This window comes from Nerophis lumbriciformis, linkage group LG01 (genome assembly GCF_033978685.3).
Source record: "Nerophis lumbriciformis linkage group LG01, RoL_Nlum_v2.1, whole genome shotgun sequence".
Taxonomy (NCBI): domain Eukaryota; kingdom Metazoa; phylum Chordata; class Actinopteri; order Syngnathiformes; family Syngnathidae; genus Nerophis; species Nerophis lumbriciformis.
Window position 1 is genome coordinate 51,435,695 of NC_084548.2, and position 26,135 is coordinate 51,461,829.

Below are 26,135 nucleotides of genomic sequence, written 5' to 3' on the forward strand. Positions count from 1 at the left end.
ATTAATCCTGACTAATACAAATTTAAAAGTGTGATAAATCCAGTGCTTCTCAATTATTTGCTGTTACGCCAACCCCAGGAAGAAGGGGTGACTATAAATAGTATAATTTTTCTATAAAATTATTATAAGTACACCTATGCAAAACATTGCATTCTTATTCACATTAAAGAAAATAAAAAATAAATAAAGATCAATTTACAACAAATACATTTATAAAGTCTATCACAGAAAATATTTAAAGTGAATCAATTTGCCTAAAATAATAAAATAAGAAGTATCCTTTAAACTATAAACATTTTTTGACCAACTTGAATCATTTGATACCGAATAAAAAATTTAAAAAACTCAATTATACCCTCAAACTGATCAGCAACATTAATTCATAAGCACAATATATAATACATCTTTACCTACAAAACAAAAATGGATTAATCTGATTTGTAAAAAAAACTATCATTTGACAGCGTTATTATTAATATTATTATCATCAATATTATTATAATTTAGTGAGAGTAGGCTGTGCCACAGTTTGAAAAGCCCTCTAGTCTAACCACAGGACCAAGTAGACCAAATGACGTATTCTTGGTAATTCATGACGTACATATATTAAAGTATCTCTTTTACAGATAAACTAATTGAATGATGTTCAACGGGAGCATTTCAGATCATTTTTGATCGTAAATTAGTGTGTGTTTTTGAAGTGGTTGATAATTTTTTTTTTTTTTTAAATAAACCTTTATTTATAATATGCAACATTTACATACAATCAATAAATAATAATAAACAAAACAAGTACAAAAACAGTACAAAACAGCGCTAGGGGGTTGTAAACTCAATAAAGTAACTAAAATAGAATGCAAAATATATATATGTAAGAAAATGTAAAGCCATAGGTTCATACAAGTTCCGTAAATAATCCAAATTTGGAACACAGCATCATAGTTTTCACAGCTTTTTGGTTGTTAGAGTTAGAGTGTTTTAAAGTAGACTTCTAATTCTTTTTTAAAGGCACAAACAACTGAGAAACTTACATTTATGAATATAAAACTTAGCCAATAATAGTATACTGAGGTTGCAAAGGTAAAATTCATTTTCATTTTTTTCCTATACAGTTTAAATCCAAATAGCACATCTTTAAAACAAAGCACAAATGTGTCATGAATATTGTCCGGGATATGATAAATACATTATTTTAGGGTCAACGCCGGCAGCCGTGACGTCATGTATAAATCTCTCGCCGACAACCAACCAGTAATATGTCGTCATACTCGTAGTGAAGTAGCACGGCCGTCCAATCAGATCCGTCAATGGTGGAGCGCTCCGGTTTCAGCCATGTTGTGGTTTTGAATGAGGAAGAAGCGGGAGACACTGCACTTCAACGAGTTTTTTGGCCATTTAAAGTGTCGTTAACCACATGTAAACGGGCTAGCGTGAGGCGCAACAGGATAGCCGTTATTCCGAATGCATTGGTTGTGACTTAACACATCGCTGTTGTAATTTAAACATACTTCTGTAAATTAGCCGCGCTGCTAACAACGTTGGCTAGCAGGGTAGTTAGCATTGTGTGTAGACTGGCTAGCGAAGTCACCGTTAACTTGCCAGCGCCGAGTGGGGGGAAACGTTAGAAATTAGCCCGTTTCCAGCGCACCCGCTCGAATGACTGGCGTTAGATTCACTTGTGTCGTCTCCGAGGACCGCTAGACGACACGCACTTGTAGCGAGTTATCTGTGAACCGGCGGTGTTATAAGTACACTTACTTGGAACCATGCTGAACAAAATCTACGAATGGCTGGAGTCAGGCGTAGCCAATCTTCGCAATGGTGTTGCAGCTCCGGAACCATCTCTTGCAGACCGACCGCCTGGAGATGATCTCGTCAGAATGAGAAGGAAAAGACCACTGGAATGGTAGGAGCTTAAAAACGTTATTCTTACAACGGTCACACGTTTTAAGGAACTTCCAATGTGTCATTGTTCTTACATTTGTTTTACTTGATTTCTTAGTAATGACAGCTGTGTAATGTACTGTATTGTATCACTCTCTTCTTTAAAGTTCGAAAGACGGAAAGGATGGAACAGCAATAAAGAAATCTCGAATGGGTAATTTCAATTACCCCCCCACCCCCATTATCCATCATGATTTATTGTGACATTTTACTGTATTGTGCCTCTTCAGGAGGGCTTATTGAAACTATCCTGGTTTCAGCAGAAGGGGTAAAGAATCGAAGCGTGAGTGTGGCAACGTGGATGAAGAACAGTGTGAGCCCTACTTTGAGAAATGTACTGCCTGCCTCCCCTGGACCTCCGCTTGAACAATCTCAGCCACAGCCATCAATATCGCCTGCAAGCTGGATACCAATGACCGTAAGAAAAGCAAAGGTTTTGCAAACATTTTACACCAAGTGCCGCCTCAAAAAAATATTTTCCGCCGTTTGTGCTACTTCAACTTATCACAATTTAGTTTACACTAGGTGGCTTGCAAGGTGTATAAGGTGACTTTAACATAAATACTGCATTGGGATCCATAAAATTATTTATGTATAATAGGGATGTAGCAATATCAAAATCTGACGTTTGATATTGTCACGGCATTGAAGGGTAACTGCACTTTTTAAAATAATTTTGCCTATTGTTCACATTCATTAAGAAAGACATGGGACGAACGCATACCGTATTTTTCGGACTATAAGTCGCAGTTTTTTCATAGTTTGGCCGGGGGTGCAACTTATACTCAGGAGCAACGTATGTGTGAAATTATTAACACATTACCGTAAAATATAAAATAATATTATTTAGCTCATTCACGTAAGAGACTAGACGTATAAGATTTCATCGGATTTAGCGATTAGGAGTGACAGATTGTTTGGTAAACGTATAGCATGTTCTATATGTTAGTTATCTGAATGACTCTTACCATATTATGTTATGTTAACATACCAGGCACGTTCTCAGTTGGTTATTTATGCGTCATATAACGTACACTTATTCAGCCTGTTGTTCACTATTCTTTATTTATTTTAAATTGCCTTTCAAATGTCTATTCTTGGTGTTGGATTTTATCAAATAAATTTCCCCAAAAAATGCGATTTATACTCCAGCGCGACTTATATTTGTTTTTTTCCTTCTTTATTATGAATTTTCGTCCGGTGCGACTTATACTCCGAAAAATAGGGTATATATTTTTTTATGTATTCTAACTTGTAAATAAAAGTCTGCTTACAGGGCTGTACGGTGCGAGCATTTACGACTAAAAATCTGTTGTGCAAGTATTGGGGGGGTAGCACGTGTTCGAATTCAGATAATAACCTTTTAATTAGCATTTAGCTCCTAAAATAAATGCATCCAAATTGTAACAAACTAGATAAAAAAATGTGCCCGTCTGTATAGCATGTTTGAAATTAACTTAAACCAAATGGACAAGTGATTGACACAGAAGTGTCACTGATCACTCTGTGTGCACGCGATGAGAGCTGTGTGCTATCCAAATCATACCTTCTTGACAAGAACATACAGCCATGAGAGCACATTCAATCTATTTATTAAGCAGGCATAACAAACCAGTGAAAGATTCAAAAAGCACTGCTGTCAGAGCCGACAAACTGCTGCTGCCAGCCTGCAAAGCTAACAAAAACAGTCCAAGCTAAAATGTTTGTAAGACTAAGGCTGAGCGTGGACTCGTTGACATCACTAGACAACAGGCACCGTCTTTAAAAGGCACACAGACAGACGCACACTTTGCTCTCATATACACACACAACTTATCTCAGAAGTTTTTTTTTAAAGTAACACATTAATTACTTTCCCTAATGATTACATGTATTCAAGAGTAATTCCGTTTCAATTACTTGTTTGGTAAAGTAACGAGTAAAGTGTCCTATAATAATGTATAACTATAAAAACAATTATTAAAGGTCAATTATTTAAATGTTGCTGCTGACGTTTAAACATGTCCTCTTAAACCTGGGCACCTTATTTCACATTTAGTTTTTTGTGTTTTTGTTAGCTGAAAAATTAAGCATAGCTAAAGGTTTTTTAAAGAAGATTGAAGATTATTTTTTGGCTTTTCTTATATTATTTTCAAGGCTTTGTCTTTCCCAAAACCCCTCTTAATTTGGGATCCCATTATGCAAATCCTACTTTTCTTACTTGTTGGTACCTGTTTTTGTGTAATTGGGATCCCAATCAGTCCTGAAAATTTAAAATCAAAGCATGGTGGAGATATTTAGGTACATCAACGGATATTTTCAATTATGGGTTAGTTCATGGGCCAAAGGATATTGGGATATGAGTTTTGATCCATATCGCCCAGCCCGACACTCGTGTTACTGACAGTGGTAGCACAGTTTAGGGATGTTCTCTGTTAATTGAGCATTGCACTAGGCCTTATGATGGCAATGTGTTTATATGTATGAAATTATAATATTTAATACATTTCATGATGCTCTTAAATATTTTCTGTGCTACAAAAATCTTCTGAGCTACTAATTTTTTTCTAGTAGCCCCGGTGCTACTAGTAAAAAAGTTAAGCGTACAGCCTGGCACTTACAATTGAGCCAATGGGATGTCCTCTATTCTGCCCATAAATCCCAATAAATACCCATTCAAAAACCACCAAAAATACTTTATTTACATTTCGTGACTTGAATTTTAACCAAGTATTAGTGATATTGTTATTATAAACGCTAACGCAGACAGACTATTATAGCAGCGCCATTGATCACTAGCTTGTGTGCCTATATTGACATCACCGGTTGGTGAGGTGCTTTCTCCCCTCAGTGCAGATCATAAATCATGCCTCTCGCCATGATAGTGGAATGATGAAAACGTAATCCTTGACAGCCAATTTAGACCTGGAATTTTCAAGAAAGACACAAGATGCTTGGTTCCACCCCCATTTTGCTCATGTGGATTATCCATTCATCCATCCATTTTCTACCGCTTATTCCCTTTGGGGTTGCGGGGGGCGTTATGTGTCCTCTAAACATAGATTCTATCAGTCTGCGTCCTAGTGACAGCAGACATTGTACAGTAAGTGATGTTTTATTATGTTTGTTGTCTCTCATGAAGTCTGCAGTGAGCAGCAATCAGTAATGTTGTTGAAGAAAAAAAACAACGTCTTGATGCGTTTTTGAAATGAATGCGCCATATATGTTTAAATTGAGCAAAATGCGTAAATATTACAATTTATTATAAATGTACCTGTTACTAATTTAGTCTCTGGATGTTCTCAGTCATCCAGGTCATTGTATTCTCAGGGCATTCAATTGATTGCTACTGGGCTGTTTGGTTTGTCTTAGAAGACCTTTCACCTCTCATCCATCTAGACTAGATCTGAAAAATCTAAGTATAGATCTGACCAAACTCAGTCTATGAGCATGAAATGATGAAGCCTTCTTGGATGAGAGACGAAACGTCTTTTAAGACAAACCAAACCGTCCAGTTACTACATTACTTATATACTTACAGCATGTATATAAAACATTTTTGGATGTAGTTAAAGGCTTTGTAAGAAGAATAAGGCGACTCCTGTAGGCTCCATTGTAAGCAGACTTTTGATCGCATTTATTTACTATTTAGAATGCATAAAAAAGAAAAAATGTGTGCACTTGTCTTATACAAGGATTGTGAATGATAGGCAAAAAAAAAGTGCAGTTCCTTAAGGCCGCGCGATATGATAATATTGTTGTATTGTCCAAAAAAAAACTTTTTAAAAACAGTGTGAATAATGAAGTGTCAGTATTGTTTATGATAAACACACTTACTGTAATTCAGTGCTTCTCAGATTTTTTTCTTTTACGCCCTAGGAAAAAAAATTCCATGCCCCCCTACTCTCCGCCACAAATATAAATTGTATAATGTGTCTATAAAATTGTTAGAAATACATTTCTGCATAATATTTATTCTTATTAACGTTAAAGAAAAAAAAAAAGAAACATAGATCAACTTAAAACAAATTATAACTATACTAGGATTTGTAGTCTGTAACAGAAAAAAAATTAAGTGCATAAATTTGCCTGAAATAAAAAAAAATCCTCATTTACACTATTAATTTTTTTTAGCCATTAGATCCTGAAAAATAAAATTATAATAAATTCAAACTGATTAGCGTTATAAATTTAGGAGCAAACACTTTAACCTACTGTATAAGACAATATTGAATAAAAACATTTTTTTATTTTTTTTTAAATCAAAATGAGGAAATCTGGATTAATGGCTACCATGAACACGTTTTGTCGTGCGCCGCTTTTTAAGCGGGATTTGAAGTATGATAGTGATGAAGCATGTTCTGGCATCGCACTACTCCCCTCCAGCGGGTCTCACCCCACTATTTGAGAAGGACTGCTGTAATTGAACACAAACATAATGCTCAAGTGTTATAATAAAATGTATTATGACAAACATGTATTTTTAAGGGCAAAGAATTGTGCGGGAACATTCACTGTTTCATTCATCCATTTATTTTCTACCACTTGTCGCTTTCTGGGTCGCGGAGGATCTGGGGCCTATCCCAGCTGCACTCGGCGAAAGGTCGCCTCATCTCATCGCAGAAGCAAATATAACAAAAACACTTACAGTTGAGTATCTTTAAAGTGACGCATCCTGTGTAACAAGTGTAAAACAATAATGTTCACTTTAGTGTCTTTCAACTTTTACTTTCTGAGAAGCAGTGTCGTCTGCAGTGGACATTTTTTTTAAATAATGTATTTCGATAATGTAAATACCTTACCAATAGATGTTTAGCCTCGCTTGTTTCAAATGTATTTTCCGGGTGATGGTTTATCAAGGAGCTTCTCATTTTACTCTTATTTCCCATGGTGTGCACTGTCCGCGATTCCACTGGGCGCTTTCCCTCTGCATTGTGCGCCGTGACTGGCTTTGTGTAGGCTCAAGACGATTGTGGCGCGCATTGCTTTGCTGTACGCGGTGATTAATTACGCTAAAGAGGTAATTTTTTTTGCCAGGGTTTGTTTGCCTGTTTGTTAGCGACACAACTCAAAATGTTATGGATGTATTTTGATGACATTTTCGGGAAATGTCAGAAAAAACAACTCCTCTTATCTACTATGAGCACGGCAGCACGGTGGAAGAGGGGTTAGTGCGTCTGCCTCACAAATAAACTAAGGTCCTGAGTAGTCGTGAGTTCAATCCCAGCCTCGGGATCTCTCTGTGTGGAGTTTGCATGTTCTCCCCGTGACTGCGTGGGTTCCCTCCGGGTACTCCGGCTTCCTCCCACCTCCAAAGACATGCACCTGGGGATAGGTTGATTGGCAACACTAAATTGGCCCTAGTGTGTGAATGTGAGTGTGAATGTTGTCTGTCTATCTGTGTTGGCCCTGCGATGAGGTGGCGACTTGTCCAGGGTGTACCCCGCCTTCCGCCCGATTGTAGCTGAGATAGGCTCCAGTGCCCCTTGCGACTCCGAAGGGAATAAGCGGTAGAAAATGGATGGATACTACAAGCACACTTTTCCCACAAGCTTCCTCTTTTTCTCCCCTTTACAGCGTTCCACGCCTCCACCTTGCTGGTCCCGCACTGTGCTGAGGATTTTGAGAGATGTAGTTTTATTTTCAGACTGGCTACCGCAAAAGTGCCAGAAAAAAACAGTCACCGAGTTTTCGTTTGATAGCGTCGCACGTCACAGCATTATTGTGAGGATTTTGAAACCGCAATACCAGTACGTCCCTAATTAATAAGTCTGATACAATTGTATTTTACATAAAGGTATGACTAGATCAAGCCTGCATACCAACAGTGGTATTAGTGCTATTGTTTTTCAGAGCGTATTAATATACACATGAGAATGAAACGCTGTTCTTAACAAGCGCAGCAGTGCAAAAAACATATTCTAGAAATAAAAAGTATAAGAAAGTAAAGCATTTTAAGGTGCATATGTATATGGAAATTAGTTGTTTGTACTGAAGTTGTGCTGGTCTTATTTTTATTAAGAGCTCCAAAGAAAACTCGTTGGACCAGACTTTTGCTGCTCCCTCGACAACTTTGGAGTGGAAAACCTCTAAATCAGGTGAGTTTACCTTTTTAAGGTGTTGCAACAGGGTTGTGCATCATTAGGCCTGGGTCAATACCAAATATTGCTGAATAATATTGTCCCACACGTTATTGCCCATAAACGATAATATTGTCAGCTATATTTTAAAACCAATTTAAGCACTAATTAAATCATAATGATAATAATGTAACCCTTTCAAACACAATACTCTTACTTCTCATTATTTGTTACCATTTGGTCAAGAACTTCTAATTATCCTAAATAAGTAAACACAAATAAAATTACTCAATATCTGTTAGCAAAAATTGCACTTAGTGTAAATATTGTACATCTTGAACTACAGTTTTAGAATCCTCTTGCTCATTCAGTTTGAATCCGAATTAATCCCACAACGGGACATTTGCTTTGCAATCATCTTTTTTCATCCTAATTTGTGTTACCTTGTGGTGCTTTACACTAGCGACTAGCGCTGTCAGAAGCTAGCTCCACCTCCACTCACCGAGAAAAGATTGTGGATGACTGTCGAGGGTTTACTCCTTTCATTTACAGTAGTTCTGCTGTTGAGAAACCACACTCAGTTGCTCACAACGATGCACATAGTGAATCTTCTGCCACTCTGTTTGAAAGCAAGAGACGGAACAAACAAACACACGAACATGGATATATATTAATGACACCAAAGTTATCAAGTCCATTTTCATTTATTTTTTGATTAATGGGCGATTTCTTGTTGGCCCAGGCCTACGCATCATGGGTGCCGCTTTATGGTCACTTTCTGTCTGCAACCCTGGTATTGCCTGGAAATAAAAAGTCTGTTTGGGGATTCTAAAGTTTGCAGGCGGCAAATGCACATCAATCCAGGACATCGTGAAGTACCAAAAATAAATGGGCATCCATGCAGCTTGCCATCTACTATCACATCCAAATGTCACCCTTCTGCACGGCTCGGCAGGCCCATAAACTTCAGAACATATGCCACACCAAGGTGCTGCAACCATTTCTGTACTTTAGTCTGTGTAGTCAGGGTTGGTTTTGTCATGTCTGATTACATTATGTTTGCATAGTGTGCTTAGTGGGGCATCTACAACCAGCAGCTCCAGCAATAGCATGTACGAGAAGACCTTTCCAATCAAAGTTTTTCAAAGCCCGTCACACAGAACGTCATCCGGCCACACACTTCACACTAAGCCCTGCTGCACAGCTCAGGAGGTGAGACGTTGGCACAATATTGTACCACCTTTGTTTTTCTTTAAAAACTCATGCCTAATCCCATGTGTCCAGTCGGTTTGTTTAGAGGAGAAGGAGGTCTACAGGCAGCTTTTGAACATGGTCTCAGGTGGTCAGTCGTCGTGTCTTCACAATGGCCGGCCGCATTCCATTGTTCGGTCTCACCGAGATTTGTAAGTATACATGAAGGTCCTTCAATATTGACTCACTGATTGTAATCACTTTGGGAATTTAGAATCAGTTGTAATGCTTAATAATCATTATATATATATATATATATATATATATATATATATATATATATATATATATATATATATATATATATATATATGGTCAACTAGAGCTAACCTCTTTTAAAGACATTTCTCACATTGACTGTTCAATCAAGGCAAGTCAGGTTTTTTTATAGAGCACAGTTCGTACACAAGGCAATTCAAAGTGCTTTACAGAAAATTACAGGAAGGCGGAATACCCCCCAAAATAATCACGTCAAAACTCTAAAATATAATTATCACAAAATCAATGATTCAAATTCAAATCAAACTGTGTAAATAAAATACTTTCAGTTGTCATATGCACAATTAAATAAGTGTTTTCAGCCTGGATTTGATCATTGTCATCGTTAAATCCTGTCACACATCTTTTGGAAGACTATTCCTGATTTTAGAAGCATGAAACTGAAACACAGCCTCACCATGTTTTGTCCTGACTCTGGGTACCAGCAGGAGAACCATTCTCTAAAGATTCTTAGAGGCCAATATTGTTCAAATGCTTCTGACATGTCAGAGATGTACTTTGGCACAAGACCATGAAAAGACTTGTACACAAGCAGAGCTGTTTTAATGTCTATTCTTTGCGCTACAAGAAGCCAGTGCAGTGACCGAAGCACGAGACTAATATGGTCATATTTTCTGGTTCTAGTCAGGAATCAAGCAGCAGCATTATGGATGTACTGCAGCTGCTTTACAGCTTGTTTATAGAGGCCAGTTAAAAGGCCATGACTGTAGTTCAACCTGTTGGAGACAAGGGCATGGATTAGTCTTTCCAAGTCGGCTTTTGACACTATTCCATTTATTTGGCAAAATCAAAACACATTATATGCAGATCAATCTGTGTATTGTTGTGCCACAGTTGAGAAATATTCAGTCTCTGCATTAAATAAAACCTGTTGGGTTGCTAATGTGTATTGTTTCCTATCAAATTTTTTGCCTGTTCTGTCTGCTTGCGGGAAACCAACTTATTCGTGTTTATATCTTCACATTCTTTCAGCACCAGCTTTCTGAGCACCAGCCGGAGACTGCTACAATTTTCTTCCCCTGCTGGTTCTGCGGCAGGGGATACTTCAGAGGGGCCAAGCAGTCCTCCCAGCCCCAGGGAGGTATCTAGCCAGAGCTCCAGCAACCTTCCCAGCCCTTTGGGGACCACCCGCAAACCAGGGAACCAGACATGGTCTCAGGACACGGACCTTAGCTCCATTCAACCTGCTCCCCTCTTGTCATCTCCCTCCCCTTCCACACTGCAGGACAATTCCTCTCAGGACACTCAGTCATCAGGTAATTTGATTGCCATCTTTTTTTGGTACACGTGTACTGAATTGTTGAGTGAATTGCAAATCTGCTTATGTCCTTTCTCTTCTAGCTCATGATGGTGACTCAGTTATTATTGTGAATGAGCAAAAGGTTAAAAAGCAAGACGGCTCAAGGTTAGTTTTGTTTTCTGGCTTTAAAACCATTAATTACAAATAGCTTACAACAAAAAACATCTGTGTTCACAGAGCGCCTTGCTTCCAAGCCGAGTTATGGATTAAAGAGCTGTAAGTACCTGTGTTAGTTTAATTGATTCAATACTTGAGTTTAATACTTATGTCCATAAAAAACATAACATATGTGACCATAGGACAAGTATGTATGATTCTCGGGCAAGAGAAAGACGAAGACATATAGAAGAGCAGGAGGCTTTGGCGGCCCAGCTGCAGCGGCAGGTAGCTACAACACTCATCACACGGGATGTGCACCACCCTTTATGTTCCACTAACCTGCGTTTTTATGTTCCACTAACCTGCCTTTTTATGTTCTTAGCGGCTGTCCGAGGTAGGGCACCGCAGCAGAGATGTGGAGGTCCATGTCCGAGTTCCTTTGGAGAAGGAAATTCCTTTGACTTTAGTTATACAAGAGCCTTTTGAAGATAAACCAGAATTCCCAGAACTCTCAGAGGTGTGATTATTATCTACATATGTACTCGCATGTCTATTTTTTAAAATATTAAGATTTTTTAAATTAATGTAAACGTCTGGACTTTTTCCTGCCTTTCACACTTTGTCTATTTGTTAAGGAGATGGAAGCTCAGGTGGACAAGGTGCTAAGACGCGGGAGTCCTGATGAAATATTCAGTGAGGGATTTGGTCTTAGCCTGACCCGCAAAGATCTGCAGACTCTCAGTGGCCTTAACTGGCTCAATGATGAGGTGAGCACAGATTCCTTGTCTAAAAGCCATTTTAAAAATTCTTTATTCGGGATCCGCCTATCAATTGGCTGATTTCTGTAAAAAGAATATGATTGGTTATTGCCGATTTATGCCTTTTAATGACGATCACAGAAAACGATCCTGTGTGTCAGATACTTTATTTATTTTTATTTTAGTTTTTGGGCTGACAAGGGGCCAGCAGTTAATTGTGCATCTTTATACACCGTGTGGAGCCAATACCCTAAGTAGATAATCATCACCTCCGTTACGGCAGATAAACTGCATTTCTTGGTACCGTATTTTCCGCACTATAAGGCGCACCGGATTATTAGCCGCACCTTCTATGAATTACATATTTCATAATTTTGTCCACCAATAAGCCGCCCCGGACTAAAAGCCGCGCCTACGCTGCGCTAAAGTGAATGTCAAAAAAACGCTGCGCTAAAGTGAATGTCAAAAAAACAGTCAGATAGTTCAGTCAAACTTTAATAATATATTGAAAACCAGCGTTCTAACAACTCTGTCCCAAAATGTACGCAAATGTGCAATCACAAACATAGTAAAATTCAAAATGGTGTAGAGCAATAGTAACATAATGTTGCTCGAACGTTAATGTCACAACACACAAAATAAACATAGCGCTCACCTTCTGAAGTTATTCTTCATTCGTAAATCCTTCGAATTCTTCGTCTTCGGTGTCCGAATTGAAAAGTTGCGCAAGCGTGGTATCCAAAATGGCCGGTTCCGTCTCGTAGAAGTCATCGGGAGTCAGTGTCGCTGTTGTTCTGTGAATCCTGCCTTCCGGAAAGCTCGGACCACAGTTGTGACCGAAATATCTGCCCAAGCATTTACGATCCACTGGCAAATGTTGGCGTATGTCGTCCGAGGCTGTCTGCCCGTCTTAGTGAAGGTGTGTTCGCCTTCGGAGCTGTGTGAAAAAAGCCACCCGGCCTCTTCGCGTAAACTTCCCTTAACCACTCGCTCATCTTTTCTTCATCCATCCATCCCTTCGAGTTAGCTTTTATGATGACGCCGGCTGGAAAGGTCTCTTTTGGCAAGGTCTTCCTTTTGAATATCACCATGAGTGGAAGTTAGCATGGCAAGCTAGAACCACAGTGAAGGATGACTTCATTCCCTGTGGTGCGAATATTCACCGTACGTGCTCCCGTTCCACAGTGCGGTTCACAGGAATATCAGTTGCTGTGAAATACGGTAGTAATCCGTGTGCGGATGGAGAGATTGCGTCTTTTTATGAACCGGATCGCTTATTAGGAGCCATTTTGTGGTCTTTACAGATGTAAACAGGAAATGAAACGTACGGTGATATCCGCGCGTTTTTTCTTCTTCTTCCGGGGGCGGGTGAAGCGCTTCCTTTTCTATGGGGGCGGGTGAAGCGCTTCCTGTTCTATGGGGGCGGGTGCTTTCCTTGGCGGTTGCTTGCGTAGAAGAAGAAGCGCTTCCTGTTCTACCGGGAAAAAAGATGGCGGCTGTTTACCGAAGTTGCGAGACCGAAACTTTATGAAAATGAATCGTAATAAAGCGCACCGGGTTATTAGGCGCACTGTCAGCTTTTGAGAAAAATTGTGGTTTTTAGGTGCGCCTTATAGTGCGGAAAATACGGTATCTTAAGTCTTAAATCACTGGAGAACGAGGCTACACATGTTACACACCGAGAACAAGCCAGAAGCAGGCAGACCAATAACTAAGCTAGCTGCTAAGCCAGCTTGAAACAACACCAAGAAAAACGTGTTTAGTAAAGTTTAGGAAGTGTAGATGGTACGACTTTACAGCAGAAAGTACGGAAATATTAGCATTAAATTAACAATTACATTAATAAAACACGTATATGATCGATAGGATGATTAGATAGTGATATTTCTCTTTTTTTTGGTCAATGTTTACAAACTGTGGTATTACTGATCATATGAGCGCCTTTGTCCGACTACGGTCCGTGTCTTAAAAATAAATAAACGTCCATACTGTAGAAGGGACTTTTCCTGTTTTGTCAACAATACATTTTCTCTCTGCAGCACTCATTTTTAGCTTCTCTTCTCACACTGTGCAAAAGAACTACCGCGAGACGAAAGGATGGCGCAACCAAACTTGATAGTTGATACTTTAACCTAATTGATTGTTGGCGGGTCATTCCCACTAATCAGTGATCACTTTCTGCGTTGCTGGGTTTACAAGAGAGCGAGGGCTTTGTTATTGCAACCAACCTCTTTGCAACTACTGGTTTCTTCCGAAAAAATGAACAAAAAAAAATCATTATGTAATCCATCCATCCATTTTCTACCGCTTGTCCCTTTTTGGGGTCGCGGGGGGTGCTGGAGCCTATCTCAGCTGCTCATTATGTAATATATCACACAATTTTTTTTTATTGAACTGGACAATCATGCATTACATACTATACTATACACTACCTTTTGCACTATTTTAATTTATATTATTACGTGTTGTCAACTTTGTACTTGTTTATGTCATTGCCTGAAATAAATAAATGAAAAATAATTAAATTAAATATTGATTACGTGTTTATTGTAATATATTGATATCATTTCATTGCCAAGCCCTGATATTGTGTACTATGGAATTAGTTTTGAGCTAACCTTTGTATGTCATAAAAGAAAATAAGGAACTAGTTTAAACATTGTGCTGATATTGTTAGAGCAAGCATGTACAGTTAATACATGTGATCGTATTGGTATCGGTCAATCTCACTCAGGGATTATCGGAGCATGCATATAATATTTTTTTTTGTAGTGTAAGCGTGAACTGCTGATTGCATACAATTGCAATTCATAAACATGTTATGGCATTGATTAGGGGTTCATTATGCATCCATTATTGTGAATTCGCTATTGGTCATCAACAGTCTAACTTATTTGTACTTAACACTTGGTTCTATTTTAACCCAATCTTCATTAATTTGGGCATTTCGTGTCCTTCTATTGTCAGGTGATCAACTTTTACATGAATCTGCTGGTGGAACGTAGCAAAACCCCTAAGCTGCCCACTGTCAACACATTTAGCACATTCTTCTATCCCAAGCTGCGCAGTAGCGGATATTCTGCTGTCCGCCGCTGGACTAAAAAGATGGACATCTTTTCCAAAGACATTCTTTTGGTTCCTGTCCACCTGAGGATGCATTGGTGCCTCTCTGTAAGTTGTACTAAGCAATGGGAACATTTGAGTATGTTATATAGCAGGCTAACATCATCACATTCCTTGTCTCAGGTGGTGGATTTCCGACAAAAGGCTGTCACATATTTTGATTCTATGGGAGGAAACAATGATGAAGCGTGCAAAGTGTTGCTGTAAGTTGCACTGATGTGAAAGGGATTTTCTGCATGTCGACTGTAAAGATGAACTCAGTGTGTTGTCTGCAGTGAATACCTGCAACAAGAAAGTAAGGACAAAAAGGGTCAAGAACTGGATACCACAGGATGGACTTTATGCAGCAAGACGCGCAATGTAAGTTCTACATTTAATGAGGCTCGTAAGTGTCCTTCCCAGGTGATGGAGTGAGTCCTTTTCCCCTCTTATAACATAGAGCAGGGGTGCCCAGTTGTCGATCGCGGCGGGTGCGGCAGTCGATCGCCAGCCAGGCATTAATAAAATAGACTTAAAAATTAGCGATCATCAATCTTCACCATGATGTCACTTGATTGAAATTCGCTGCACCCGAGGATTTTGTGAGAGGATGCTGGCTGCTGCGAACTCAATATTAAGAAACAAAGGACTGACAGGAAAGCGAGAAACCCTTTTTATTTCAACACTCTCGCGCCGAACATGTCGTCAAAAGCCTAAATACCGACCGCACGGTTTCTGTCTTCACAATAAAAAAAAATGCTGCTCCATCCTGCCTGCGCTAACAAAATAAGAGTCAGAAAGCTAGCGCACACAAGCTAGCAAGCTAAGGAGTTTGCCGTTCTTGTAAAGTGTTTGAAACAAGAATGGAAGCTGGACAAATAAGATGACAAAAAACAACCACTTTCATGTGGTATTGGACAGAAAGGAGGACTTTTTTTCTCCTCCGCAATGTAAATTCGAAAATGTGGAAGTTATCAGCACTACTGTGAATCCTGTCTGATTTCAATTAATGCAAGTCATCAGAATCAGGTAATACACCAACGTATATTCTTGTCTTTATGAAAGAAAGGAATTTATATGTTATGATTATGGATTGAGTTTATTTCGAACATGCATACGATTACAACATGATGCATGTGTTAAATGCTTGTATTTTTATTAAACACCTTTAACATGTTAACAAAAAACGTCTGTTTCATAAATAAATATATATATATAATATAATATTTGTATTTTTATTTTATAAGATGAGATAGATCACCTTGACTTGGTCATTTGAAAAGTAGCTTGCCTGCTGAAAAAGTGTGGGCACCCCTGAAATAGAGCAACTACTCTATAGTCTATCAGGAGAACTGACACTTTAATTCAGGGAAACCTATCAAGTATTAAAAAGTAAAAAATAAAAGCGATACGGACATACACGGGGTCAGTGTGCTCGTTTTGACCACCAGGTGTCGCTGTTGGTCCATTAGTCTGAGTTGTTTATAAAGAGTGTGGCCAACTGAACAGGCGCCACAACTGCTACTAGGGACTTCCACGGCTGTGCCTGGATGCTGGCAATTGCTGTCATTGTTTTTTGTTTTTCTGATTAAAACCCCCAAATAATGTCTATAAGTAGTTCTAAACATACTTCAGCTCATAAAGTCAAAATAAAACATGCTTTTTTTAAGTCAAAGTATAATTTTGACGCCTTCTGCCGCTACAGCCCTGTAGTGCTTTGTGACCAGCGGACACTCTAACATGCATCCAACGTCGCAATAAATGCAAAAAAATAAAATAAAATACTCTGAACGACCAAAAAAAAACTTCCTTCATTTTGTCAAAATCTTCATTTGTACTAACAATCACAGATTTATTTTTACTTTTATGTGAAGTATGTCAACTGTGGGGGCTGCCTCCAATGTATTTGACATCACTGTATGTATCACTTATAATTCTAACTGATCTTTCCTTTTTGTAACATGGTAAGTGATTAAGTGTACTTTTGTAGCCATTTCCGCATATTTCTGCACAATAACTCCGATATGGTGACACAAACGAGCAATAGAGAATATGAACTGATTTTGGGTCCAGAAGATATTTTGCTTTATTCCTTATCGATGTATTTCTTACCATGTTATGTTGTATGTTGTTCTGAGACTTCCAGTTCATTTTCTCATCTATTATTATACCCCAAATGGGGTTTCTTTTACTCTTTCAATGTCCCTCTTCGTATTTGTGTCCAACTTACTTTTCTACTGTTACTGAGTTTAATTTTTTAGTTTTACTGAGATTCAAAGAGTCTGTTTTTGTCAAACCATCTCGTAAATGTTAATTTTTTCTGTTATTTGTGTTAGCTTCTGCGTGTTCTCTCCTGAACAAAACGCAGACGACGTGTTGTATGTTTACCTCGCACAAGACGCTGTAATCTGTGGCTCTCCAGTGTTGTTTGTGAACCATGTTTTATTTCCATGTTGTGGGGAAAGCGATGTAAAACCTTCCCACAATTCTCCCGGTTAGAGCAGCCGCATGTTGCACAACAGGGCAATTTTAAACTTCCAAAAACTAACGAGGAAGTGCTCCAAACATATGGCATCAGCTCAAAGTTAGGGGCAGTCAGGGTGCTCTGTCGTCACGTGAGTGCCTTTTGACCAATCATTGAGGAGATTGCCAGAAACCAAGTTGGCCATATTCTCATGACTCTAATTAGTCCCTTCCTAGTGCACCACAGAATGGGTGTGGGGAGCCTCCAGTGCACAAGGTGGTGCTGATGTACCTTTTTAGCACAGAGAGCACACGGTATTGCTTCAAATCCACTAAATCAGTGTTTTTCAACCACTGTGCCGCGCCGTGAGATACAGTCTGGTGTGCCATGGGAAATTATCTAATTTCACCTATTTGGGTTAAAAATAGGGATGTCCGATAATGGCTTTTTGCCGATATTCGATATTGTCCAACTCTTTAATTACCGATACGATATCAACCGATACTGATATCAACCGATACTGATATATAAGTCGTGGAATTAACACATTATTATGCCTAATTTGGACAACCAGGTATGGTGAAGATAAGGTCATTTTTTAAAATATTAATAAAATAAGATAAATAAATGAAAAACATTTTCTTGAATAAAAAAGAAAGTAAAACAATATAAAAACAGTTACATAGAAACTAGTTAATAATGAAAATGAGTAAAATGAACTGTTAAAGGTTAGTACTATTAGTGGACCAGCAGCACGCACAATCATGTGTGCTTACGGACTGTATCCCTTGCAGACTGTATTGATCTATATTGATATATAATGTAGGAACCAGAATATTAATAACAGAAAGAAACAACCCTTTTGTGTGAACGAGTGTAACTGGGGGAGGGAGGTTTTTTGGGTTGGTGCACTAATTGTAAGTGTATCTTGTGTTTTTTATGTTGATTTAATAAAAATTAAAAAACGATACAGATAATTAAAAAAAACGATACCGATAATTTCCGATATTACATTTTAAAGCATTTAAAATTTATGTAATATTCTTCCATATCAGTAGGTTGCAGCAGGTACCTAATTGCTTTGTAGATGTCGGAAACAGCGGGAGGCAGGGTGCAGGTAAAAAGGTGTCTAATGCTTAAACCAAAAATAAACAAAAGGTGAGTGCCCCTAAGAAAAGGCATTGGAGGCTATGCAGAACAAAACTAAAACTGAACTGGCTACAAAGTAGACAAAAACAGAATGCTGGACGACAGCAAAGACTTACTGTGGAGCAAAGACGGCGTTCACAAAGTACATCCGAACATGACATGACAATCAACAATGTCCACACAAAGAAGGATAAAAACAACTGAAATATTCTTGATTGCTAAAACAAAGTAAATGCGGGAAATATCGCTCAAAGGAAGACATGAAACTGCTACAGGAAAATACCAAAAAAAAGAGAAAAAGCCACCAAAATAGGAGCGCAAGACAAGAACTAAAACACTACACAGGAAAACAGCAAACAACTCAAAATAAGTCACGGCGTGATGTGACAGGTGGTGACAGTACACCTACTTTGAGACAAGAGCTATAGTGATGCATGCTTGGTTATGGTGTAAAGTCATATCCAACAATGACTTTTTTATTGTCAACTGAGTTTAGTTTTTTAATGATTTCTGCTGGTGGTGTGCCTCTGGATTTTTTCAATGCAAAAAATGTGCCTTAGCTCAAAAAAGGTTGAAAAATTTCACTAAATGACCAAAATGGTGGTTAGTATTATACGACAATATATTTGAAGAGGCATTGCCGTGTGAAAGACTATATGAGGCTGTTGTGCTAAAGTTGCTTATTTGTTCAATGCAACACTACTCTATTGTTTCCAAACTACAGTTAAAATATGGTTTGTAATTGACTGCCAATAAAGTATTTGATATGTACCTAAATATGTCAAAATGACTGTCATCTCTGTCCTCGCAGGAAATCCCACAGCAAATGAACGGGAGTGACTGTGGAATGTTCACATGTAAATATGCAGATTACATTACCAAAGACAAGCCAATCACATTCACACAGGTATTTGCTCTGCCCAATCAGCATGAATGGGAGCCTTCTTCAGCTGCTAACATGTGCTCTGTTGATCCTTTTTGCAGAAACAAATGCCGTATTTCAGAAGGAGGATGGTTTGGGAGATAGTGAACCGTAAACTGTTGTGAAAGGAAAGGTCAGCAGGCCTACCAAGGCCCTGCAACACCAGCTCATCACATCAGGGACTGACCAAGCTTATTGAACTTTTGCTTACAGGATGTTGCTGGAGCTCTAAGCACTGCCCCCAAGTCGTCTACCCACACTTAAGTTTTTTTTTTCTTGAATTGTCTTTAGAGCGAGCATACCTCAAATACTGCAGGATTTGTCTGAAAAGTAATTCTTGTTTACTGACTATAAAGCATATTGTCAAGTCCAGTGTTCAGTTTGAAGCAACCACACATGTTTAGATGACATAATGGGACTCTCCTAATGGCACCTTTGTATTGGGCCATAAGACTTGTACATTGTTTTCTCTTGTAATATGCACATTTACATTCAATAGAGGATTATTTTTCTAATTTGACTTTCAACAAGTGTTGAAATATGACATTGCCATGCAGAGTGTGATTGAATGGAAGTAGAATTCTTCTGCAAGTGACACAAAGTAGTCTTATTTGTCACACCTGGAAAAAGGTCCTAATGAGTTTTGCAAAAAGATTGTAAATTAACTTTCAAAGTCTATTTTGTGTACGGGAGTCTACAGCAACTTTTGACAAATTCAGAATATTTTCAACTTTGTATATATATTCAAAACCTAAATTGTCTTGGTACATTGTATTATACTTTTTATGTACTTGCTATTTTTTATGTAGATTTAATTGTTTCAGTAATAAATGCTCATGTATTATTGTTGGTGCCATATCAATGGAGTACAAACAGTATGTATAAATATACTGTGTATACACCATATTAGGGTTGTCAGCTTATAATCACAAAACATCCCTTGAAGCATGTACAGATGCAGATTAATTGCACATTTTATTTTTTGTACACCTTAACCATGAACGGTAACAACACAGGTTGTTCTAAGGTCAGTGATCAGGTCAATGCATACGTCAATGCCAAGATGTGTGAGGAGACTCCAACTTGTGGCAAATTTTGTTTCAAAATAAACTGATATTGATTTAGCTACAACTGTTTGGAGGAAATGACATTTATTCAGGTATAACACCTAAAAAATGTTGCAGTGTGACATTCTGACAGCAAAATATTGTTCTACTTAAGTTAATTTAAAATTATGCATGCAAGTAATGTACTGTGATTAGTCACAATCAAAATGAAAAGTGTGATTAATCCGATTGAAAGATTTAACAACACCTAAAAATGTTCCTGTCTGACATTTTAACAAAATATGTTTTTAAAGTTGATTGAAGTTATGCATGCAAGTAACTTATTGTGACAAATTGCAGAAGTGTGATTAATCTGTTAAAACATGTTTATCATTTGACAGCACCTGAAAATGTTTCCCTGTATGACATTCTGACAACAAAACATGATTGTAAAGGTAATTTAAAGTAATCCCGCAAGTAATTTACTGTGACTAATCAAAATGCGAAAGTGCGATTTATCTAATTAAAAAATATAAGTATTTGACAGCATTTCAAACAGTTGTTCTGATAAAAATATTATTTTATAGTTAATTTGAATTATGCATGCGAGCAATTTACTGAGATTAATCACATTTATTCAAACGGAAGTGTCATTAATCGAATAAAACATGTAATCATTTGACAGCACCTAAATATGTTCCTGTTTGACATTCTGACGATTGATTTTGAAAGTAAACACATTATGCATGGAGGTAATTTACTGTAATTAATCAAAATGTAGAAGTGATTGCGCTGATTAAAAAATTTAATTGTTTTGACACCACTTAAAAATGTTCCTGTTTGGCACTCTGATTAGCTTTAAAAAAAAAGTTTATTCAAATTATGCATGTAATTTACTGATTAAGAACCCATGAGATAATATATGGGGTTCCTCAAGGCTCAATCTTAGGTCCCATTAATTTTCATCTTTATATGCTGCCTCTAGAGCAGTGGTCCCCAACCACCGGGCCGCGGCCCGGTCCCGGTCCGTGGATCGATTGGTACCGGACCGCACAAGAAATAAAAAAAATAAAACAATTATTTTTATTTTTTATTTTTATTAAATCAACATAAAAAACAAAAGATACACTTACAATTAGTGCACCAACCCAAAAAAACTCCCTCACCATTCACACTCATTCACACAAAAGGGTTGTTTCTTTCTGTTATTAATATTGCTGGTTCATACATTATATAATTTTTATATATAAAATTTAGGTTTTTTTGTCATAAAGAAATACAACCATGTGTGCTTACGGAGTGTATCCCTGCAGACTATATTGATCTATATTGATATATAATGTATATATTGTGTTTTTTATGTTGGCCCGGTGGTTGGGGACCACTGCTCTTGAGGACATCATGAGGAGACACGGCAACAGTTTCCACAGGGAAGCTGATGATACACATTGATGACTCCTGATGACACAGGACCAATATATACCCTCCTTAACTGCATTGTAGACTACAAGTCATGGATGGCAGTGAATTTCCTACAGCTCAACCAGGACAAAACAGAGGTTTTAGTTTTAGGCCCTGAAGACCTGAGGGAGAAACCTTTACTGAAATTACAAGATTTTAAACCAACACAGTCTATTAAAATCTAGGCATGACTTTTGACTCCAAGCTGACTTTTATTTACAAAAATATTTTTTTGTCATCTTAAGAACATAGCCCGTTTCTCTCTCAGGCCAACACGAAGGTGCTAATGCATGCTTTTATTTCCTGTCCTTTAGACTATTGTAAATCCTTGCTCTCTGGCCTTCCTAAAAAGAATATCCGAAGTCTGCAATTATTACAAAACTCAGCTGCATGCGTGCTGACAAGGACCGGAGGGCGGCGGCACATTACACCAGTTTTAAAGTCGCTGCATTGGCTTCCCGTCCGCTTCAGGGTCAATTTTATAGTTCTATTATTAGTTTTTAAATGTTTTAATGGCCTTGCGCATTATTATCTATCTGACCTGCTTTTATCGTATCAACCCTCGCGGATCCTGAGTTCCTCTGACACTGGCCTTTTAGCTTTACCAAATACCAGAACAAAGACCCACGGTAAGGTGGCATTTAGCCACTATGGCCCCCACCTGTGGAACAGTCTGCCAGAGAGCCTAAAATAATAATATATAATATAAAACAATATAATAAAATATAAAAAATTCTAAAGACACACCATTTTAATCAAGCTTTTTACAGTTAAAGACTTGTTTTTTTAAATTATTATTTTATTGTGTTGTTTTCTATCTTAATAATATTACTACTATTGTTCTCTAAATGTTATGTTTTTATTGTTATTGTAATATTTATATGATTATTCTTACATATATTTTACCATATGTTTTATACTATATATATATATTTTTATTTTTTATTTATTTATTTAAATTACGTTAATTTCAGTTATTCTCCAGTGTGGATGCCTCAAAGGTGGCGTTTTCCCTCAACTCCTCAGTGCCATGCCATGTTTTGTTATTGTCAATAGTGCTGTGAGTGTGTGTGTGAATGTGATTGTGTGTATTTTTTCATCGCTTCTATTTTGTTTTGTACAGCACTAATTGTGTTTGCCACTTGCCTGTGTATGAAAAGTGCTATATAAATACATTTGATTTGATTTAAGTGCAAATAATCATATTGCAAAAGTGTGATTGATCCGATTAAAAAATATAATTGTTTGACAGCTATATATATATATATTTATATATAAACTGAACAAAAATACAAACGCAACACTTTCGTTTTTGCTCCCATTTTACACAAGTTAAACTCAAATATCTAAATCGTTTACTATATACACAAAATACCTATTCCTCTCAAATATTGTTCACAAATCTGTCTAAAGCTGTGTTAGTGAGCATTTCTTTCCAAACATGCTCAATGGGTGACATGTCTGGTGAGTATGCTGGCCATGCAAGAACTGGGATGTTTTCAGCTTCCAGGAATTGTGTACAGATCCTTGCAACATGAGGCCGTGCAGTCATGAAGAGATGGTTTTGGGTGAATAGCACAATAATGGGCCTCAGGATCTCGTCACGGTATCTCTGCAAAATGCTCTTGCGTTCGTTGTCCATAACATACGCCTGCCCACCTATACCTCTCCAACGTGCCAGATGCCATCGAATGTGAGCATTGGCCCACTCAAGTCAGTTATGACGACGAACTGCAGTCAGGTCGAGACCGTGATGAGGACGACACACATGCAGATGAGCTTCCCTGAGACGGTTTCTCACAGTTTGTGTAGAAATTATTTGGTTCTTCAAACCAATTGTTGCAGCAGCTGTCCGGGTGGCTGGTCTCAGACAATCATGGAGATGCACATAAAGGATGTGGAGGTCCTGGGCTGGTGTGGTTACACGTGGTCTGCAGTTGTGAGGCCGCTTGGATGTACTGCCAAAATCTCTAAAAAAAACAACAACTTTGGAGACGGCTTATGGTAGAGATATGAACATTCAATTAATGGGCAACAGCTCTGGTGGACATTCCTGCAGTCAGCATGGCAATTGCAGGCTCCCTCAAAACTTGTGACATCTGTAGCATTGTGCTGTGTGATAAAACTGCACATTTCAGAGTGGCCTTTTATTGTAGGCAGCCTAAGGCACACCTGTGCATTAATTATGCTGTTTAATCAGCATCTTGATATGCCACACCTGTGAGGATGGAAGGAAGAAGAAGTGCTCACTAACACAGATTTAGACAGATTTGTGAACTAAAGTGTCACATTTATATTTTTGTTCAGTGTATGTATATATATATATATGTATATATATATATATATATATGTATATATATATATATATTTATATATATATATATATATATATAGAGAGAGAGAGAGAGAGAGCTTTCAAATATACGCAGGAGCACCTATTCACATGCTTTTTGGTATAAACTACTAGTATACAGTAGGCCTATTTGTAAAACTTTTGATTAAAAAGTGTTCTCAAAAGGACGACTCAGTCAAGGTCTGCAGATCAAGGAGATTAGAAAAGTGTCTTCAAACAGATTTGTCTTTGTCTTTGCTCCTCCTGCAGGCATCATCTGTATCCTTCTATTAAACAAGCACATCAACACACAGGTGAAAACAAACCTCCTTGCTGGAGGCCAACATTTATTTAAAAAATAAACAAAAGCAAGTTAATAGCTGGGCGTGGGACGTGATGAGAGGCATCTTGGCACAGACGCCGGAACATGAATCGAGATGATGGATGCAGATAGAACAGATGTCGTCATATTTGATAAAGGATTTTCCTAAAAGCTGAGCATTAGTTCATTAATCCCAGCGTCACCCAAAACATGGAATCACTGCAGCTTTGTATTTTCTACCCTTCCAGTGAGATCTAAGGCATTGCCGTGAAGGTGAATGTTGCCCCTGAAAACAGCAAAGCGAGAAAGAAAAGACTTCTGATGGCGGATGGAAACTAGGAAATTGGGAGCCGAGTGTGCTGCACTTTGAGAACACCCGTCCTAGCTCAGATCCTCCAATTAAAACGACACGCACATCACTTTTCACGCAGCACACGCTGAATGCTGTCACTCCAGGCCCATCGGGAGGTGTAAATATCTGCACTATATTGCATCTGTCAGGACTCATAAATTAATTGCATAGATCGCCAGACCTTGGACATGATTAAGAAACTTTGGACGGAAGATGTAGAAGATTTGGACACAGTACCAGCTGTGAACAGCTTACTAAACTGCTTATATTGCCTGTATAGAACGCTCAATGTGTGAGGATGAGGTCCGTTTGTTTCGAGCATGGAAACCTTATTAAAACATACACAGCTGATTGATGTTCATGACGTTTGTAACAGAAACACACATTAAAGCCTCTCAGGAAGTAAAAAAACCAACAACAACAACAAAGTCTGTAAACATACAAAAATGTCACTATCACAACACACTATCAAAAATAAAATCAAGGTTTCTTTGAAAAATAGGATCAATCTGAAAAGCCTCATGAATGAATAAAATCAAATAAACATTTAAATAATAAAAAAGCAGAAGCAAACATTGTGTCTTCTGTAGAACACATCAGAGCTTTTGACTTCGCGTCCACATTGACTGCAGAGCAACACTGAAACTAAAACATGATTCTGGGGAAAGTCAGTCCTTTTTTTTTTCCAGAACAGGACCAGAAAGTAGAAAACGCACCTTGTGATGTGCCGACTGTTCAAATATGAAACCAAGTGAGACGTTACAGTGGAAAAGAGCAGAAAGTCCACTCGTTTGTGTGTGTGTGTGTGTGCCATGGTTAGACGTGGACAGCTGGAATGCTTTAAATCAATCTTGTGGCCAATCAAGCACCATGTTGACGTGATGTTGTTGTGATTGTCTGAAGCCTTGTCAAGATTGCTGCATCTTAAAAAGAAACAAGCCCTTCTTGTGTTTGTGTTTCAGACCCGACCATTCTGCCCCATTGCACCCTAAAGAGAACTGTCTTTACCTTTTAAACTGTTTTTTTTATATATAGTTTTTAAACATTTAGGGCACATAAAGAAAGAAACACACACACAAAAAAAATATGTACAACAATATGGAACAGGCAAAATAATGTTTCGCGTAGAAGAAAACAAAATGAGTCGTGAATGTTTGTGGGGTTTTTTTTTGTTTGTTTTTTTTATCCTTCTGTCCATTCAAACCTCAAAGCGTCCACCTTTACTGGAGTGAAATAGTTTGTGGTGTCCTCTTTCTGTGTAACAGTCCAGATGGAGTCCAGAGAGGGATCTGACA

At 38.0% G+C, this 26,135-nt stretch overlaps 2 protein-coding genes across 6 annotated transcripts in view; one reads left to right on the forward strand and one right to left on the reverse strand.

Moving 5' to 3' along the window:
- Nucleotides 1-1,270: 1,270 nt before the first annotated feature.
- senp1 (SUMO specific peptidase 1) lies at nucleotides 1,271-20,439 on the forward strand. Of its 3 annotated transcripts, none has more exons than XM_061985817.2 (18): nucleotides 1,271-1,906; nucleotides 2,052-2,098; nucleotides 2,208-2,362; nucleotides 7,946-8,021; nucleotides 8,838-8,991; nucleotides 9,071-9,215; nucleotides 9,288-9,406; nucleotides 10,506-10,789; nucleotides 10,875-10,938; nucleotides 11,011-11,049; nucleotides 11,133-11,217; nucleotides 11,315-11,449; nucleotides 11,568-11,699; nucleotides 14,658-14,861; nucleotides 14,937-15,016; nucleotides 15,089-15,173; nucleotides 19,217-19,312; nucleotides 19,390-20,439. In XM_061985817.2, exons 1-18 carry the CDS (start codon nucleotides 1,767-1,769, stop codon nucleotides 19,450-19,452), a joined length of 2,103 nt encoding a protein of 700 aa, XP_061841801.1. In that variant the 5' UTR covers nucleotides 1,271-1,766; the 3' UTR covers nucleotides 19,453-20,439. The 3 variants fall into 3 exon arrangements, with proteins under 3 accessions (XP_061841801.1, XP_061841787.1, XP_061841795.1); XM_061985803.2 differs by having other exon boundaries at nucleotides 2,175-2,362; nucleotides 19,390-20,438; XM_061985811.2 differs by having other exon boundaries at nucleotides 2,205-2,362; nucleotides 19,390-20,438.
- A 4,042-nt stretch (nucleotides 20,440-24,481) lies between these two features.
- LOC133622961 (RNA-binding motif, single-stranded-interacting protein 2-like) overlaps nucleotides 24,482-26,135 on the reverse strand; it is a 42,767-nt gene continuing 41,113 nt past the window's right edge. For all 3 annotated transcript variants that reach the window (XM_061985826.2, XM_061985822.2, XM_061985835.2), the window contains one exon: nucleotides 24,482-26,129. The gene's annotated coding sequence lies outside the window, so the exon portion shown is untranslated. The remainder of the gene's footprint in view (nucleotides 26,130-26,135) is intronic.

Bases quoted from the DNA above. Each gene is read 5' to 3' on its own strand.
- senp1 (XM_061985803.2), top strand. From the start codon at position 1,767: ATGCTGAACAAAATCTACGAATGGCTGGAGTCAGGCGTAGCCAATCTT. The intron at 2,363-7,945 runs GTAAGAAAAGCA...ATTTTTATTAAG, and splicing joins CAAGCTGGATACCAATGACC to AGCTCCAAAGAAAACTCGTT. The intron at 15,017-15,088 runs GTAAGTTGCACT...TGTTGTCTGCAG, and splicing joins GAAGCGTGCAAAGTGTTGCT to TGAATACCTGCAACAAGAAA.